This window comes from Sceloporus undulatus, chromosome 1 (assembly GCF_019175285.1).
Source record: "Sceloporus undulatus isolate JIND9_A2432 ecotype Alabama chromosome 1, SceUnd_v1.1, whole genome shotgun sequence".
Classification (NCBI taxonomy): Eukaryota; Metazoa; Chordata; class Lepidosauria; order Squamata; family Phrynosomatidae; genus Sceloporus; species Sceloporus undulatus.
In genome coordinates, this window is record NC_056522.1 from 33,601,769 (window position 1) to 33,620,866 (window position 19,098).

Below are 19,098 nucleotides of genomic sequence, written 5' to 3' on the forward strand. Positions count from 1 at the left end.
CATAAATATAAACACGATTAAATATATTTAAGCATAATATAGTATAATAAAATAAATATATTTATTTAAATTAGATATATTTTTAATATATCTTTAAAGCGGTTTGCCCACAAGGAACTCCAACTCCCAGAATTCCATAGCCTTGAGCCAGACAAGAGTTAAAGCAGTGCCCAAGTGGATGATGATGATGATGATGATGATGATTTCTGCCGTGCGCCCTCCCGCGCGAAAAACAGCAGCAAAGGGCAGCCAGACCCTCGCTTTCGAATCTGGGCGCGCGGAGGGGAGGGGAGGGGGAGGAGGAGGGGGAGGAGTCAGGCGCAGCTCTTTCCTTCCACGCTCTTTCTTTTACCCCCTCCTCCTGCCCTCTCCCCCTCCCCTTTTCCTCCGTCACTTTCTTCCTTCCTTCCCAGCTCTGCCTGTGTGTGTGCCTCCTACGTGCGTCCCCCACTTGGTACGGCCCACCTGGAAGATCATGGCGATTGATGGTAAGTAGGCCAATAACGGGCTCCTCTCCTCATTTAATAAACTCCCCCCCCGGCATCCCTCTCCCCTCTTTCTTCTCTCCTTCTCCCTTCCTTCACCTGAGTAGCAGCAGCAGCAGCACAGCCAGCGCGGCGCCGGGATCCAGAGGGAGGGGCGACGAACCAATGCGCGCGGCAGGGGGGGGGGAGACCCTGAGGGGAAGCGGCGGTTGGAACCAACTGACAGAATGGATCTATGTGTGTTATCATATAGGCATGTATATATTTAAATACACACACAATATATATTTGAATACTCACATCTATATATATATATATATATACAAACATATATATATATACACAGATATATATATATATATATTTAAATACACACAAATATATATACACACATATATGTATATATATTTAAATACACATAGATATGTATTTGAAGACAGAGATATACATATCTGTAAAACATTTATATATGTATTTAAATGCATATATATATATATATGTGTGTATATATATAGGCATATATATATATATAGAGAGATAGATATACACACAAACATACGCACACACACATATATATTTAAGTACACACAAATATATTGCATATATTTAAATGTATACACACACACACATATATATATACACACACAAACACAGACACATAGATAAATTCCCCTGCCTCCTTTCATTCATATATATATATATATATATATCTCAAGGCAGGGGAATGAGGGCTAGTCCTGGGCTCCTCCCAAAGGGAGGATAGAAGCATCTTTGGGGGCACAAGGGTCACTTGGGCACCTTTCCCCCTCTCTCAACCCAAGCTGAAAGAGACAACCCTCTCCAACACACTGATATAAAGGCAGGGAAGAATTTGTTACTTTTGTTGAGTGCCTTCAAGTTGTTTCCAACTTATGGTGACCCTATCACAGAGTCATCCTCTGAGGCTGAGAGAGTGTGACTGGGCCAGGGTCACCAGTGGGTTTCTGTAGCCTTGAGGGGATTCGAACCCTGGTCCCCAGAGTCTGACGCTCAAACCTCTAGACTGCAGTACTGTGTGGTGTTTTTATGGGTCAGGACTGGTTGTTTTATTCCTTTTCTGCCTATTCCTTTTAGGTGGTGACTCCATGGAATTATTATTATTGTGCATTATTATTGCCTCAGGGATGGTGGTTGCCACACCAAGCCCCCCCTTTCTTACTTGTTTTACTTTTGAGTTGTGGCAGCCACAGGCACCTTTAGCTGCACACCTGTGTGCGTATGTGTGGCTAAAAGTGCCTGTGGCACCAGGACAGTGGTAATTGCCACAACTCACAGGTAAAACAAGAATAGGGAGGCTTAGTGTGGTGTGTATATATGTGTGTGTATTGTGTGCCTTCACAAGTCTTTTCCAACTTAGGTGAACCTATCGTGGGTCTTCTTGGCAAATTTCTTCAGAGGTGTTTTGTCATTGCCATCCTCTGAGGCTGAGAGAGTGTGACTTGCCCAGGGTCACCTGGTGGACTTCCGTGGCTGAGCTGGGATTCAAACCATGGACTCTAGAGTCATTGTCCAACACCCAAACCACTACACCAGGCTGACATTAAGTGTATATAATTACATATATTCAGAGTATGTATATATACACTGTATACACACACGCATATGTATATTACGGTACTATATATATATATATATATATATATATATATATGTATTAGCCATATATATATATAGTTGTAAATATTTGGCTTAAGGAGCATGAAACACTGGAGCAGGCAATTTTATTATTTTTAAAATCATAATCTTCTTGTTCTCATTTGTTTGCAGCAAGAACCCTCTTGTTGCAAACTCTTATTTCTCCCTTTAAATGGCCGAGGCAAATAAATCTAGTTCCATAGCTCCCTACTTCTCAGTCTCTACACACAGTTGGATTTGGTGTGTATTTGTGTTTATATTTTGTGGTTGGAAACAAACAGCTTTCAACACCTTCTGACCTCCCCTGCTTTTTTCTTTTTAGCCTACCTCACCTCCTGCTTTCCCAGTCTTGGATACAGCTTGTTTGTGTGGAGTGTTTCTAAGCTCTGTTGCTGCTTCTGCCCTGTTTCAATTAGAATCTGAAAAAACACGAGTGCATTATTCTTTCTCACTAAAAGCATACCACATTGTGCAGCAATCCTGGGAATACTTCCGAGAGAGTTTTTAACAGGTGAATAGCAGTGGAGAATCCACAAAGCGAAGCAGACATTGCTTCTTCTTTCCTCCTTTCTTTGGCATTCATGTATTCAGTGCTTTTAAAACAGAATAATTCACTTCATTCTTTCTTTAGAGTTAAGTGTGTTACAGTCTGCCCTATGCACCTTTCCTTGAACTTCAGTGGGATTTACAGTTGGACACGACAACCTTGTCAAAGGGGAAACCTTTACCTTTTAACTGTGCATGGGATTATAACTGGAATAAGGTCCTGAGGTGCCACGGGCTAAATAAATTACACTTACACCGTCAGTAGCAAGCTTTGTCCCTGTTTTTTAGCATCACAAGTGGCACTACAGGGCTTCTGTATAAAGCAGAGTTGTTGTTTGTTTGTTAAAAAATAAAACAAAACCAATAAAAGTGTGATGAATGCTGCTAGGGGAAATCATTTATCCATAAACTATTTAAATTAATAAACAGCTAATTGAAGCAATGTGCTCAATGAGAAAGAGTAATGCTTTGCGTAACTTAATATTTTGTCTCTGACAGAGACTAGTTATATTTTCTTAGGAAGTGTGTAATAACACAAGATGTCAAGAGAGTGTGATAGTCTCTGATGATATTTTCAGCTGATGTCTTGATGAACTTAATAGCCATTGCCATCTTCATTATTGTCAGTTTGTCTTGTAAGCATTGATTTTGGTTCCTTATTTCTAAAAAATGAGGGAGATTCATGAAAATAGTGGAATAAAGTCAGCCCTCCGTATCCATGGATTTTTTTATCCATGGATTCAAGCACCCACGGCTTGAAAATATTATATATATATATATATATATTCAAAAAACCAAACCCTGATTATACTATTTTATATAAGGGACACCATTTTACTACATCAGTGCATTTAATGGGACTTGAGCATCCATGGATTTTGGTATCCATGGGGGACCCTGGAATGAAACCCCAGCAAATACCAAGGGAAAAGCATGAAGTATTTGGGTAACACAAAAACACAGAGGAAGCTTTTGTCTGCTACACTACTAAAACTTTCTTGTTTTGTCATGGTTTAATTTGCTTATCCATTTACATTAAATAAATACACTTTTTTGAGTGTCAAATCACAAAAACAATGCACCACTGTTTAAATCAGTATACTTTGGTGTTGGTTATAATATAAAAAAATAACTTGCAGAGAATATAGGAAATAATTTAATCTAATTTAGTGAGACTAGAGTTAGCTATACTATAACCTCAGCTCAGTTTTCATGCCAAACCATGGATTACTGTATTGTTGTTAGAACTCAAAGAATGGTTTATTCTTCAGTCATAGGTTCCATGACTATTTTTGTTGATGGAGCTAGTGCCCTTCCCAACTGAAATTCAGCTGTGCAATAGTGATGGCAAAAAAGTTCTAAAACAGGATGCATGGAGCATGCATGGCTTCTTTGTGGTGTGCCTTCATGTCATTTCCGACTTCGAGTGACCCAAAGCAAACCCATCATAGGTTTTTCCTGGCAAGATTTGCTTGGGGTGGATGGGTTGCCATTGCCTTCTGCTGGGAATGAAAGAATGTAACTGGTCCAAGGTTACCTAATGGGTTTCTGTGGCTGAGCAGGAATTCAAACCCTAGTCTCCAGAGTCCTAATTCAAAATATAAACCACTGTACCACATTGACTCTGTATGGTTTCTTTACAAAGTGGTAAGTGCTCCCAGAAGTCTCATGGAAGTTATAAACATCTTGTAAACAAGATAGTGTATTCCATTTCCCTTGAATTGGAAGCAGATTTTCCCTGTCACAATGCTGCCATTATGTGGTTGTCTAAAAGAACTGTACGTCTTGCTACCCAAGTTCAAGGTATTATTGTTGATGTGCAAAGTCCAAAACAACGCAGGACCATTTCTCCGCAAATATGCCCTTTAGACCACTGTGGTTTGGGGGGAGGGGGGAAAAGGTTGTTGATAAGCCATGATGTATAGCTCAGTTTGCCCTTCTTATCCATATTTGAGTCTGTTGGTTTAAATTTACCTGTTAAATTCATTGTGTATTTGTTGGTTGTTGTGCAGTTCGGTTGTTTAGAAGATTGGAGATAAGTGCATTGTGTTGTCAGGATATGGACTAATTAAATTGCTTATTTTCTTCAGGATTTTAAAAGTAGGAAACATTGTATTAATATTTTAAATAAACAATTTAAGTAAAATAAAGTTAAATGAAACAAATTATATAATGCTGCTGTTTAACTTGGTATTGATAGTTATATCTGTCATAATCCAGAACTTTTGAAAAGATACTTGGCTGAAATTTGAGTAAAGAATATGTTTGATTCTAAGTTCTTCTACTATAAAGTGTCGTTTATATATTTTGAATCTAACATGAAATAGCATTGAAGACTCTATACATGACATAAGTACAGTATAAACTAACATCAGATAATTACTAAGGGTTAAATCAACCAGAATAAATCCATAAAAGTGAATTGCACTGGTAATCAGTGCTAATGTAATGCCCAGTGATTTCAAAGGAATTATTTTAATTGGAATTAAAATTATATTTAGATCTAAAGTTTGCCACAAGGAGAGTTAAATACAGTTTATAAGTATATTCTATACCATTTTAAACACTTCTTAATTTTCTTTTTTATGACCAGGTGGAGAAAGAACCTGTGGAGTACATGAACTAATTTGCATTAGAAAAGGTAGACAATTCCTTAAAATGTTTCCTGTAACATTTGGTTGTTTATAATGGATGCTTTAACCCTCATACACTTAGATGTGACTTATTAGTCCATCAGAGTTACATCACTGGGGTGGGGAGAGAGGGAAAAAAAGCCCTATGACATTTTTTAAAGCAAACTACAATGTCACAAACCAGAAGTGACATGCTTTTGTTGTCAACAGGTTGCCCTGTTCAGGGGAAACCAAAATTTTGCCCAAGGGGCTGAGGAATGCTTGTTGGATCAGAAGTTAAAGGAAATATTATCTAATTAATCTCTCTTTTCAGCATTCTCATCTTGATATAGATCTCCTGCCAAGTTACAAAAATAATTGGATTTTCCTCCAGCAAACTTGCCTCCTCCATTCCTTTCACTCACTTTCCCCCTCTCATCTGCCATTTTTGAGTGATCACTAAATGGGAACAGAGGTTGTCCAGTTTCACTGAATTCATAAATAACCAGTTAGTTTAGTCTACAAATTATCTACTTTCACAGCTTTCTCATGGAGTAAGTTTCGTTTAATTTATTTACTTAATGTTAGTTAACTTTAGGTTCCTCTTCCAATTTAGAAAAAAGTCAAAACATAGTCCAAATTTAATGTCTTTAAAATAAATGTTCTAACTTTTTATTTTATTTTAAACACATTTCATTCTTCCTCCACTCCACCATACTCAATTTTGTTTATACAATCAGGGGAATTCACTTCTTTTCTCACTCCTTCAGTTAAGATAGTTTCTTTGTGTTTGCCTAAATTCCAATTAAACAAAAGATAAAGAGGCAGGGTCTGAGTAATCTTAGGGTCCATTTAAAAGAAGGGTTGACTTTTGATAGCTGAGCATGTTGTTCCTTCCATCCACTGCCTGCCCCACACATCTGTGGTGATAGCCTCTGCTGGCAATCTGCCCACCGGAAGCAAAGTTAATATCGGAGTGATATGGTTGATCCCATGTTTCCTCCCTAGGAACTTTTCGCAGCAGGGATGTCTCCCTCATAAGTGATAGATGCCAAAAGTTGTCCCTGAGAACCAGATCACTCCCATCTGATTGCCATTTTTCCCCCTTTGGATTCAAGGGGAAGAAACTGAGGTTTGGAGCTGGAATACTTGGTAGAACCTATTCAGGAAGAACAGAAGAGAGATGCTGAAAAGAGAGATGTCCATCCTGTATCAGTGGACTGTGAGATGAAAAATGTTGGGGATGTTCTTGCATTTTCAGAGATGAGGGGAAAAGACCAAGAACATGGAAGTAGCAAGGGACTTAATATTGAGATGAGTGTTTAGAAAGAATTTCTTAAAAGAAAGGACTTGTGGGTTGGAGAAATGACTTTGAATTAATGGAGATATGTTCTCTGTGAACTACAGTAACTATAGATGCTGAAGGAGCTAGAACAGTGGTTCTCAACCTTCCTAATGGCGCGATCTTTTGTTATAGTTCCTCATGTTGTGGTGACTCCCAGCCATAAAATTATTTTCATTGCTTTATGCAAATATGTGTTTTCTGATGGACTTAGGCAACCCCTATGAAAGAGTCGTTCAACCCCCCCAAAGGGGTCCCGACCCACAGGTTGGGAACCACTGAGCTAGAATATCTAGGGGTATGAGTGTTTGTGTTTATGGGAGTTGTATTTTCTCAGGATTCTTTTTCTTGAATGTTATATGTTCAATATTTACTTCCTTTTAAATAATAATAATAATAATAATAATAATAATAATAATAATAATAATAAAGAACCCACAAGTAAAATTTAGACCTAAGGGATGTGTAATGGGTTAGATGCTGGTCTTGGAGAATGTATAGGGTGTAGTCTTATTATCGGATATTGCAGTCTGGGAATAATGAATGGAAATCATTGCATAAAAATGTTTTTGAATTATATTTTATTAATTAATAGGAATAAGGAAATTAGTAATAGTATTTGATGGTTAGGTAAAAAGGGTGTGTGTGTTGTTGAATGCTGGTTTTATTAAGCAACATGAGTAAAATAATAGATGTATTAAAGAATTAAGGAATGAGCAGAGATAGATAAACTGTATATTTTGATTAAAGAATATTTATTAAGATTTTGGAAATACTGGACATTGGCTTTTTGAAAAATAAGGATGGGATTTTGATAAGTGCTGGCTTTATTCACTAATATGGGTTAAGTATTTGATGAAGGGTAATTAAGAGGGAGGATAAAGAGGGATGGGATGTGTAATAAATTATACCTGCAGAAGATTGTAGCAATCATCTTTTTTATTCTGATTAGTTAATTGTAATTTTTGTATTGTGTTAGTTGTAGTTTTTGTACTTTGTAGTTTTCTTTGTACACTTAGTAGTTGTTATTTGTTATTTGTGTTACTTCTTTTTAATTCATTGGTTTTTTTACTCGATTAAAGACATTTAAATGAAGTAATTACAGGAAATGTGCATTATGCCTTAGCTCTAATCACAACCCTCAATACATTAGACTTTGCATTGGGATCAGAACTGTAACACATACAATGAAAAAATTGTTTCATCATAGTATGAGAGTTAAATAAATCTATAAAAGTTATGAGTGCAAAAGCTTTTGGATTAGACTGTAAGATTTTATGTAGACATTTGTTGTACATTCACAATCTGATAGAAAAAGCAGAATTAAATTTTCCTGACTAGCTGCCTGTAATCCATGCTTACTTATTATCAGCTGTCAGGTAAGTGGCTGTTCGTTAAATTTTGTGTTCACATTTGCAAGTCATTATTTCTATTTAGTTTAGTTACATTTAGCAAATGCCTCCATAAACTGTATTCAGTAAGACCTATTTCAATCCTTCCCTTTTTCATATAAGAGATTATAGTTGCAGGACAAAGTAGCCAATCGAAAGAAAGTTAGCCTAAACATGGGGAGACGTTGTTTCCAGTCCCCTTAAACTATGAATTGATGACTCATAACTATTGTCCATTTTAGGCTGAGGAATTGTGAGGACAGAAAGGGTAAACCTAAGTATATGCATTATCCAGAGTTTGTTAGAGGAAAGATAAGATATAAACATGAGAAATGTGTAAATAACATATTACAGTATTTGTTCAGCAGCTTTGTAGATGCATTGTTGTCTTTTTTATTGAGTCGTGTCTTCTCATGATGTGTCCCAAGTATGACAGTCTGTTTAGTTGAATCATAGAATCCTAGAGTTGGAAGAGATCACAAGGGCCATCCAGTCCAACCCCATTCTGCCATGCAGGGACTCTCAATCAAAGCATCCCCGACAGATGGCCATCCAGCCTCTGTTTAAAGACCTTCCAGGAGGGAGTGTGTTCCACTGTCGAACAGCCCTTACTGTCAGGAGGTTCCTCCTAATGTTGAGCTGGAGCTTGCATCCATTGTTCCGGGTCATGTTCCCTGGAGCAGCAGAAAACAAGATTGCTCCATCCTCAATATGACATCCTTTCAAATATTTAAACAGGGATATTATATCACATCTTAACCTTCTCTTCTCCAAGCTAAACATCCCCAGCTCCCTAAGTCTTTCTTCACAGGGCATGGTTTCAAGACCTTTCACCATTTTTGTTGCCTTCCTTTGGACACGCTCCAACTTCTCAACATCCTTTTTGAATTGTGGTGCCCAGAACTGGACACAGTATTCCGGGTGGGGCCTGACCAAAGCAGAATAGAGTGGCACTATTACTTCTCTTATCTAGACAATATACTTTTATTGATGCGGCCTAAAATTGCATTGGCCTTTTTAGCTGCCGTATCGCACTGTTGACTCATGCTCAACTTGTGGTCTACTTGGACACTTAAATCCCTTTCACATATAGCAGGGGTAGGCAACCCTTTTGAGCCGGGGGCCGGGTTGCTGTCCCTCAGACAACTGGGGGGCCCGAAGCCAAAAAATAAATAATTAAATAATTTTTTAAAAATTAAATAAATAAATAAACCAGGACAAATGTAGGACAAAATTTTCAAATGGAGGGCACTTTTTAAATAAAAAATGGAGGACATGCAAAAAATTTTGCTGATTTTTTAAAAAAATGTTAAGATACATGCATGTTTCTGAGGCTTCTATAGACAATTGCCCCACCATGCCCCTCGTGCGAGACGCTAAAGGCCCCGGCGGCAATCGGCGGCAGGACCGGGCTGGGGCCGGTCCCAAGGCCTCGCCGGGCCGCATCCGGCCCGCGGGCCGCAGGTTGCCTACCCCTGACATATAGTCTCGTTCAGCCAGGTGTCCCCCATCCTATATTTGTGCATTTCATTTTTCCGCCCTAAGTGCAGTACCTTATATTTCTCCGTGTTCAGTTTCATTTTGTTAGCTTTGGCCCAACTTTCTAGTCTATTCAGGTAATTTTGAATTTTGATCTTATCCTCTGGGGTATTAGCTACTCCTCCTAATTTGGTGTCATCTACAAAATTTGGTAATTATGCCCCCAATTCTGTCATCTTGGCTTCTGGGGAGAAATTTGGCTTGATTTGTTTTAATACCCATTAATTTGTATTTTTAGCAGCCCATGGTATCTTTCTAGCACTACATTTCAAATGGGTTGATTTTTTTCCTATTAGCTTTCTTTACTGTCCAGCTTTCACAAGCATACATAAAAATTAGAAATGCAATGGTATGGACAATCTTAACTTTAATATGCAATGATATATCTTGACACTTCAGGATCTTGCCTTGTTCCTTCATAGCTGCTCTTCCAAGTCTTAGTCTTTTCTCTGTTCTTAACTGAAGACTCTGTTCTGATTAATGACTGAACCAACGTGTGGAAAATCTTGAACTATTTCAATGTCTTCACAAGTCCAAAACACACTGCAAAAACAATCTGGTTTTAGACCACTTTAACTGCCCTAGCTCAGTGCTAGGGAATCCTGGGAATTGTAGTTTGTTGTGGTATCAGAGCTCTCTGACAAAGAAGGCTAAATGTCTCACAAAACTACAGTTCCCAGAATTTCCTAGTATTGAGCCAGGGCAGTTAAAGCTGTCTCAAACTGGATTACTTCTGCTGTGTGTTTTGGACCACAGTCTACTTTAGAGTTATATAAATTATTTGTGGTTATTCTTTTTGTTTTCTGTCTGCTCTTCTTACAGACTCAGGCCCTTTACGTCCTTAACAGAGTCCATTCATCTAACATGCGGCCTTCCTCTCTTTCTACATCTCTCCACCTTTCCTAGCTTTATTGTCTTTTCTAATGAGTCATTTTATTGTCATCCTTTCATCTATTTTACAAGTTCTCTTTTACAAGTTCTTCAGTGTTTTGTTTCCATTGTTTTTGTTTTTAGTTGGTCACATAATGCGTTTCCTTTGTGGTCACAAAGCATCTGTACTCTGGGCTGAAATTTCTCTTAAATTTCTCAGTTCTTGTGGAAAAGATCTCTTGTTCTAACTTCTTTGTTGACATCTACTGTTTATTTGCATTGATTGCTATAATACATAATTATGGTATTATGCAAAAGACATTATAAGGTATAAAAAATAACTAAGTCCTACATCATTCTCTCACCCTCAGAGAAAAGCAAAAGCAAGCCTTCTTTGGGCAGATCTTACCAAGAAAAACGCATGATAGGTTCACCTTAGCTTTACCATAAGTCAGAAATAACTTGAAGGCGCACAACAACTCTAGAATATTTAAAAGGTTGTAAGAGGTGCCAAGTGTTTTTTTTTTTCTTCTTCTTCTTGTTTGAATGGCAACCTTCTGCTTTGGAATTTTCCATAGTTTTAAATGATAATTGCCATAAAGCATGGAAAACTGGTATTTAAGAAACACAGCCTTTTATATTATGCCTGTAACTAATCATACCTAATGATTAACTTGTTTGAATTCAAAGCACATGCTATATGTGTCTTCGATGTACAGTTATGTTTGAATGTTATTTTTCTCATTTCAAGTTTGAACAAAAATACCTTTGAAATATATTTTAAATAAACGAATGAACTATTTCTAGGTTTTTCATGTAGGACATTTCACAATAAGCAGTTACTAGTTGTCAATACCTAGTTAGCTTTAATATAATAAATTGCATATATGTTCTAGTATAATTATTCATTATTATTGAAACTTTTCTAGAGCCTGAATCTGTAAGTTCATGTAGTTATAGAGAAACATGTAATCTTGGTTCAACTGTATAAAGAGGAAATAAATTATGTGCAATTCCTTACATGTCTTGGTTGCTGATTGTTGTATGTTGTGATTCCATTCATGGGCCACAGCCATTTAGATAAAGGTACTTTATCTAAACAACTCCTTAAAAATAACACTTCCTTATGGCTACCACAGATGCAGATCTTTTAACTTGTTGCTTACCCTAGCAACAGAAGTAAATTCACATGGACCATTTCGTCATTTGATGTGGAGCTTTGTTTGAAGCTTTGTTCCTTTTTTGGGTCTATCATCACTTCTGAAAGGAATAAAGTTGATCTGTCCAGAGACTTGAACTCCAATAGGGTACAGAGAGAAATTTGGAAGTATTCCACCCACTGTAAACCCTGTTTAAAATAGGTAAGACTATCTAATTATGGGGAAAAAACCTATATTAATAAATGTTCTAAGTTGCTTTGTCCATTGAGAATGTGAAATAAAAGATGTTAAACAAATAACAGTTTTAAACATTCTCAGAAATGTCATCACCACATTGTTATTTGGATGATAGGAAACCAGATACACATTCCTTCTCCTGTTCTGTTACAGTGTGTGTCTTGAAATCCACATACTAGCTCTTTAATCAATTAAGATTATATAACCCAATGAAACTGGATAAGTACACTGCCATGGTTGGTTGAATTTCCATTGGTAGAATGCTACTGAAGTAACTGTTGATGCTTCCCAGTTTAAAAATACCAGATAATGTGGCTTTCTCCTTAAATTCTATGTGGAATATTGTTTATCAGGGAATGCTGTTCTCTAGCATCTGACCATTTATAGACAAATTAAAAAGCATTGGTTCTAAGGTAAGCTCTTGGATACCTCAGCTTTCTATTCTGTAACCAGTTGTTTGTCCATTAGAGATTCCATGACTGCTCAGTTGTGAGATGGGACTTATCTTTAAAGAAGCCAGGCTGATTCTTTTTCAGAAAGACTTCCTCTTCTTTGATAATTTTGCCTTCAATTATGTGTTTCAACAAATTTACCTGGAACCAATGTTAATAACTGAATGGACTTCCCTGAGTTTTTTTGTTATTGTTGTTGCATTGCCCATTTATTGGTACTCGCATGTGGAGACAAACCTCAGGGGAAAGTGAAATATTTTTGTAAATACATTAGCATTTTCAGTTTTGAGTTCTTCATGAATGGCTGGATGAACACTGAGTACCATCTGGACCTGCTGATTTCTTGATTTTTATATCTTAACTTTTTATCTCTTATCACTGCTGTTTGGCAGTTCAAGCTCAAGTACCTGTTCCCCATCTTCTGCAGTGAATACAGATTTAAATAAGTTACCTAAGGCACATTACAGACGAGCCCATGAGGCGCTGTCATCGTGCTGTCATTACGCGCGAGAGGCGGCGCTTCCTGACGCGCCTTGCCCCTCGCGTGTAATGACTATGTCAAAATGGCGGCGCCGCATACAGATGGTGCGCTGCCATTTTGATGTAGCGGACGCTCTGATGCCGCGAGTGTGCGACCAGCGCCTTGCAGCGTCTCTTCCGGGGCCCAGGAAGGAGCGCGATTTTTGCGCTCCTTTTTTTGCTGCGTCCGGGAACTGCGCGGTTTGGATGCTGTGGTTCCCGGACGCAGCAACCAGCAACGGCGCGAGACTGCCCCTTCTGGGCTGTCTGTAACGTGCCTAACATACTTATGGCATACTTGTGCAAGGGCTTTCCTAGCCCATATTTTGTTCCTGTTTTTTTTTAAAAAAATATTTCTGGTGTTAGTATTTTTATTAATATGCCTCTCAAATTCTGTCCCCTTGCTTATTTTCCTTATTGTCTTTTTTGGGTTGATCATGGTATATATAACACTGTTAACAGAAGTTAGAGTTTGTAATTGCCCCACACATAACTTCCTTCATCCCATCTTGTGCAACCTTTAGCAGGAAAACCCTGGTTTGTGTTTAGTGAGAGTTTCCTGTTACATCTGAATTGGCTTCCAAAGTAGGAAGATAGATCAAGGCTATGACAGGAGGAAAAGGCAGAAGAAGGAATGCTTGTTTCTGACACATATTATTTACAAGATATGGTTTATGAAACCTAGAATGATTGCTTGCTTGCTTTCCCCTCACTAAACTTTAGGATAATTTTTTTGATGTAATTTCAGCAAGATTTTCATTTGCAGAAGGAAGACTTCATAGGCCACTTCAGTCTGTTCATTAACTGTGTGTCTTCTCAAACTTTCTGTGAGCTACAGAAATTAGGCATTCTAGTAGTTCTGCCTTTTCTCTTTCTGCTGGTAGCATTTCTCCATCTTCCCCATGCAATGGCCCTACCATTTCCTTCTTTCTTTTATTACAGACATACCTTCAAAAGCCCTTTTTATTATTCTTAATCTCTCTAGCAATCCTGAGTTCATTCTGTGCTTTAACTTTTCTGACTTTACCCCTACACATGCTAGCTATTTGTTTGAATTCCACTTTAGTGATTTCCCTCTTTTTCCATTTCTTATACATGTTCCTTTTACAATCTAGCTCAGTTGAACGATCTTTAATCATCCATACTGTTTTCTTGAGACACCTTCCATTTTTCCTTTTTGTTGGAACTATTTGAAAATGTCCCTTCAGTATCTCCCTTTTGAGAAGTTCATTCGTCCTGAGCTCCCTTCTCTTTTAGTATTCCTGACCATGGGATCACCCTCAGTATTTCCTTAAGTTTACTAAAATCAGCTTTTCTAAAGTCTAGAACGCATGTCTGACTATGCTTGACTTCTAACAAACTCCAGGAGAATGCGATCATTCCCACCTAAGGATCCCACCCACCACTTGCAGCCTACTTACCAGATAATCCCTATTGGTTAGGATCAGATCTAAAATAGCTGATTCCCCCTTGTTGCCTCCTCCAGTGTTTGAACAATGAAATTGTTTGCCAGGCAAGTGAGGAAGTTGCTGGACTTTAAATTCTTGGCTCAGTTTGATTTCCAGCAATTACCAGGATAGTTGATCCATCATTACTACATCTCTCCTTTCTGAGTGTGTGGTCATCTGCTCTAGAAAGGCACCATTCAGTTCCTCAGTATGACTTAGGGGGTCTGTAGTAAACTCACACAATAATATCCCTGTTGTTTCCTTCCCCTTTAATTGTTTCCAGATGCTCTCCACCTGGATTTCAGGATTGAAATCCTGGATCTCTGCACAGGTGTAAATATTCCTAAAATAGAATGCTATTCCTCCTCCTTTCCTGTTTGGCCTATTTCTCTTAAAAAGGTTATACCCTTCTATTACTACATTCCAGTCATGAGTCTCATCCCACCAGGTTTCAGTGATGCCTGTTATATTGTATTTGATTTGCTGTACTAGGAGTTCAAGTTCATTTTGTTTATTTCCCATGCTCTGTCCATTAATGTAGAGATATCTAAGATCATGGGACATGGCCCCTTGCTGCCTGTGTAAAGTTTATCGCCAGCCCTTGAGGAACTCTCACCCTCCGACTTATAACTCAGTTTAAATGCCTCCTGATCACATTTTTAAGACTGCTGGCAAAAACATTTCTGCCAACTGACATAAAATGCAACACATCCCTTGCCAGAAGTTCCTCCTCCTGAAACTGCAAGAATCCAATCGGTTCTTGGTGGCACCCCAGTTATTCACATCCGTTATTTTCCACTACTTTCCTGGACCCTGCCCTTCAATTGGTAGAAGAGATGAGATGACAACCTGTGCATCCAGATCTTTCATCTTCCTACCCAGAACCTCATAATCCCTTCTGATACTGTGAAGGCTGTGCTTTTCAGTATCATTGTTTCCCACGTGGACCAAAAGGTAGGGAAGGCTGCCACATTACTGATTTTTGTCCCAGGGAGACAACACACCTTCCGAGACATCTTGTCAGGCCTAAACCACTGATTCTGTCCCCCTCAGCAAGGAGTCCCCCACAGCCACTACATGCCTCCTGCATGTCTTAGCAGCAGCTATTTCTTATACTGATTCTAACACCTGCACCTTCCCTAAAGACTGGCTCTGCTGCTCTCCCTTGTCATCCCTGATAAGGGACAGAGCTTCAAATTGGTTGTGTAGCTGCAAGCTCGCAGAACAGTGCATGGTTTTTCTGATTTTGCCAGAACTGGTTGGGATCCTATCTTTCTTCTACTTAACTTGCCACCACTACCCTTTGGTTTGAATCCTTCCCTTTTAGCAACGCTACAGGACATTGCTGGGATTCCACTGGAACTTCCCTTACCAACCCTAGGGAAGAGCTAGGCTGCAGCAAGGCACATGAAAAAGGAGTGTGAGAGCAACAGAGTAATTTTAAAGAAAAGAGCTTTATTCTAAGTAAGAAAATTCTATATCAAAAGAATGTCTTTAACATGTAGGACATCTTTGTTCAGGTACAGATTAGAAATTACAAATTATCAATAGATTAAATCACTTCAGCCAAATCAGGAGAAAGAATGAAACAAACCTGGCATGACTACTAATACACTCTCCTATTTCTATTTATAGATCAGATGGGATTTGTAATCCTTGATGTTTAGGGAGTAGCTGAGACTCTGGAATTCCTTGTTCAGCCTTGACCAGTAATTGAAAGGGACAGGAGAACCCCAATTCTCTTTTGTTAGAGTCCACCTCATCATTTTAAAAGAGAGAGCCAGACACTAGTTTATTTATAGCCTCTACTCAGAAACATCTTGAAGACACATGCTTTTGCCCAACTGCCTATCTCATTGGCAATTGCTATCTTGTCACCTGTGATGCTGAACCTCATTAAAATGTAATTGTCCCTCCTTTGATAGTTAACCCTTTGTTATCTGAGGAGAAGGCTCTGATAATGGGAAGGGCTCCCATTTATCATAGCCCCTTATACTGTCCCTAGTAGTCTTCCCAAGAATGGCACGTAAAAAGGGCATATTTAGGATTTTTCCGGGGCAGAGACAAAATGTTGTGAAGGGCAAGAGTTATATGTTCCTTACCATCAGAATATTGATAGCAGGTTTTTTTTGTTTATGTATTGCACTTTAAAGGCCTGCTCGTGGTATAGAACAAAATATTGAGTTTATACACTTAAGTCTCTTTGGAAAAACAATAACCATTCTCCATTACCATTGATTCTCTTTGATTTTGTAGATATCACACTGAAGCAGCACTTGCTCAATCATATAAGGTGCATCTGTCAGATTCATATTCTCAAAACAGCTAGTTGTCATTGTTTTGTCCCAAGAGCGATGCTATGGACTTTGGGTGTAGTAAGGCCTCTGGCTCCTAGGAACACAGCCTGAACAAAAGGCTTGTCCACAAATTTCTTAAGTTTTCAAAAGCTTTACTAGTTATAAACACAAAAACATGAAACTGATCTCCTTTTTTCTCAATAGTCCTTCTTAAATACCTTGCTCTTTCTTCTTGGTGGGTTTTATCTTCTTCTGTGGACTTTATCTTTCTTCTTCTGTGGACTTATCTTTGTCAAAGGAAAATACTCTCTCCAGGTCTGACTTGGCTGAAATCTTACTACACAACTGAGACTAGCTAGAGGGAGACACAATCCTTGTCTTTCTTAAAGCTGTAGAACTCTATTTCCCCTCCTAAACTGATACATAGAAAGTCTAATATAATCTCAACTAAATATATGTCTCAAGAGCATCAGAGATGCTCTGGAGGCATGACAGTCATTTATCTAATATTGTTGTGAGAATACTGTTCAGAGAAGCGTTCCCAGGCATTGCATAATTGTCACTTGCTATTTGATGTTCTTTTGATGCCTGTTTTATTGAACCATTTCCTGTATTGCTATGTATATGTATTAGCCTACTAGCCCCACCTCCTTTCCCTTCTCCTTTTATATCGTGTCTCTTTAGATTGTAAGCCTGAGGGCAGGGAACCGTCTAATTAAAAATATTGTATGTACAGCGCTGAGTAAATTTACAGCGCTTCATAAATAAAGGTTAATAATAATAATAATAATAATAATAATAATAATAATACAACAGATCCATTTTTTGTCTATATTGTTATGACTATGTGCTAGCTGAGCTGGAGTAGCTACTTTTGTCTTTGAGGTGATAATTCTGAAATGGGAGAAAGCCATGACCTTTTCATATACCTGTCTGTTTAATCTGAAGGAGAACTTGGCTGATCTCTCCCGCTTCTGTTGCAAATTATTGTGAATTTTATATTTTCTTTAAAATATTATCAACCCTATAGAAAATAAAGAAGTATGGTTGATCTTCACAGATAGAGTGATCTCTCCTTTCACGTCTCACCATATGTGTATGTATTGTTTTACATGCAGGTATGGGCTTTAATGTACACATATGCCATTTATAATCCTATTGTATGTTAAAGGTTTTATAATGTAGCCATTATATAACGGTAAATAGGGATGAACTATTGTCTGAAGCAGGGATATTCAAGTATGTAAGTACTCCAGTTTAGTACAAACTAACTCATTTCCAGACAGTCATATTTCTTCTCTCAAACAAGCCCTTCCTTAAAATTGACATTCACCCTCTTGTGTGCTCACTTTTCCAGGCTAAAGTGTTCTTATTTTGGAGAAGGGTACTGGATGATCAGAAAATATTGATGGGAAAATAACTTAATTGTGCTATTACCAAAAAGTATGATAGGGTATTGTAAAAAATAACTGATGCATACATCACTCTCTCAGCCTCACAGGAAGGCAATGGCAAACTCCTGCTGAACAAGACTTGCCAAGAAAACCCCATGATGGCTTCAGTTTAGGGTTGTCATGAGTCAGAAACAACTTGAAGGGACACAGCAGCAGCAGCAGCAGCAGCAGGCATCTAATTGCTAGTGTCAGCTAGAATAGACTCATTGAATCAGTACAGTAGGATTTACTTAAACATTTACTTGCCATTCAGCAGTGGATTCAATGGTTCTTCTCTATTTGGAACTAGCAACTGAATTTAGGCCACAGAAAATTTCTTGGTTTGCCAGATGTTGGACTAGAAACCCTGTCAGCCCTAACCAGCATAACTAATGGTGAAGAATTCTGGAAATTGCAGTTTAGCAGCATCTAGGTTTGCATGATTCCTGCCTCTGGCTGAAGGCTAGAGTCATGTACACATTTACATGGGAGTAAGTTATGTTGAAGTCATTGGGTTTTACTACTTTGTAGCCTTTACTGATACATATTTATCTGGGAGTAAGCAGCGTGACTTGTGAGTAAACTTGCTTAGAACTGTAGTGTACATTAAAGCTTCAGGGCTGCTATCCTATATCTGTTTAAATGAGAGTCAGTCCAGTTGGATTCAGTGAAACCTGTTTCTTAGTAGACATTTATAGACATATATGCACTTTGATTTTTTGCTTTCTGTTTATGTAATTTTAATATTCTGAATCCTTTAGGATACTATTAACTCAATGTTGTTGTTATTAACTGTATATTGCTAATGCTAAATTCACCAATGTATAATATGCATTATGTATCTCCACAATGTTTCTTAATGTTTTTGTACTGTTAGGGTTAATTGCTTGATGGTCAAATTTTTCATTGCACAAAAGGATTGTTTTTGTGTACTCTGTTGTTAAATCATATATATTTTGAAGCAAAGAAAATAATTCAATTTCTTCCCCCTCCCCCTTTTTATCTAGTTTGTAGAACTTCTGCTGGTTATAGTTAGAGCACATGAGAGTACGAAGGATGGTAGAGAACATGACAAGCACCTTTGACATAGGTA

The 19,098-nt window shown here is 38.0% G+C and overlaps 1 protein-coding gene across 1 annotated transcript in view; it reads left to right on the top strand.

Moving 5' to 3' along the window:
• Positions 1–309: 309 nt before the first annotated feature.
• Positions 310–19,098, top strand: part of SYT14 (synaptotagmin 14) — a 120,774-nt gene continuing 101,985 nt past the window's right edge. Inside the window, 2 exon segments of the mRNA XM_042462833.1 lie at positions 310–488; positions 5,299–5,346. Of these exon segments, the coding sequence (XP_042318767.1) occupies positions 476–488; positions 5,299–5,346 (61 nt within the window). The 5' untranslated portion in view covers positions 310–475.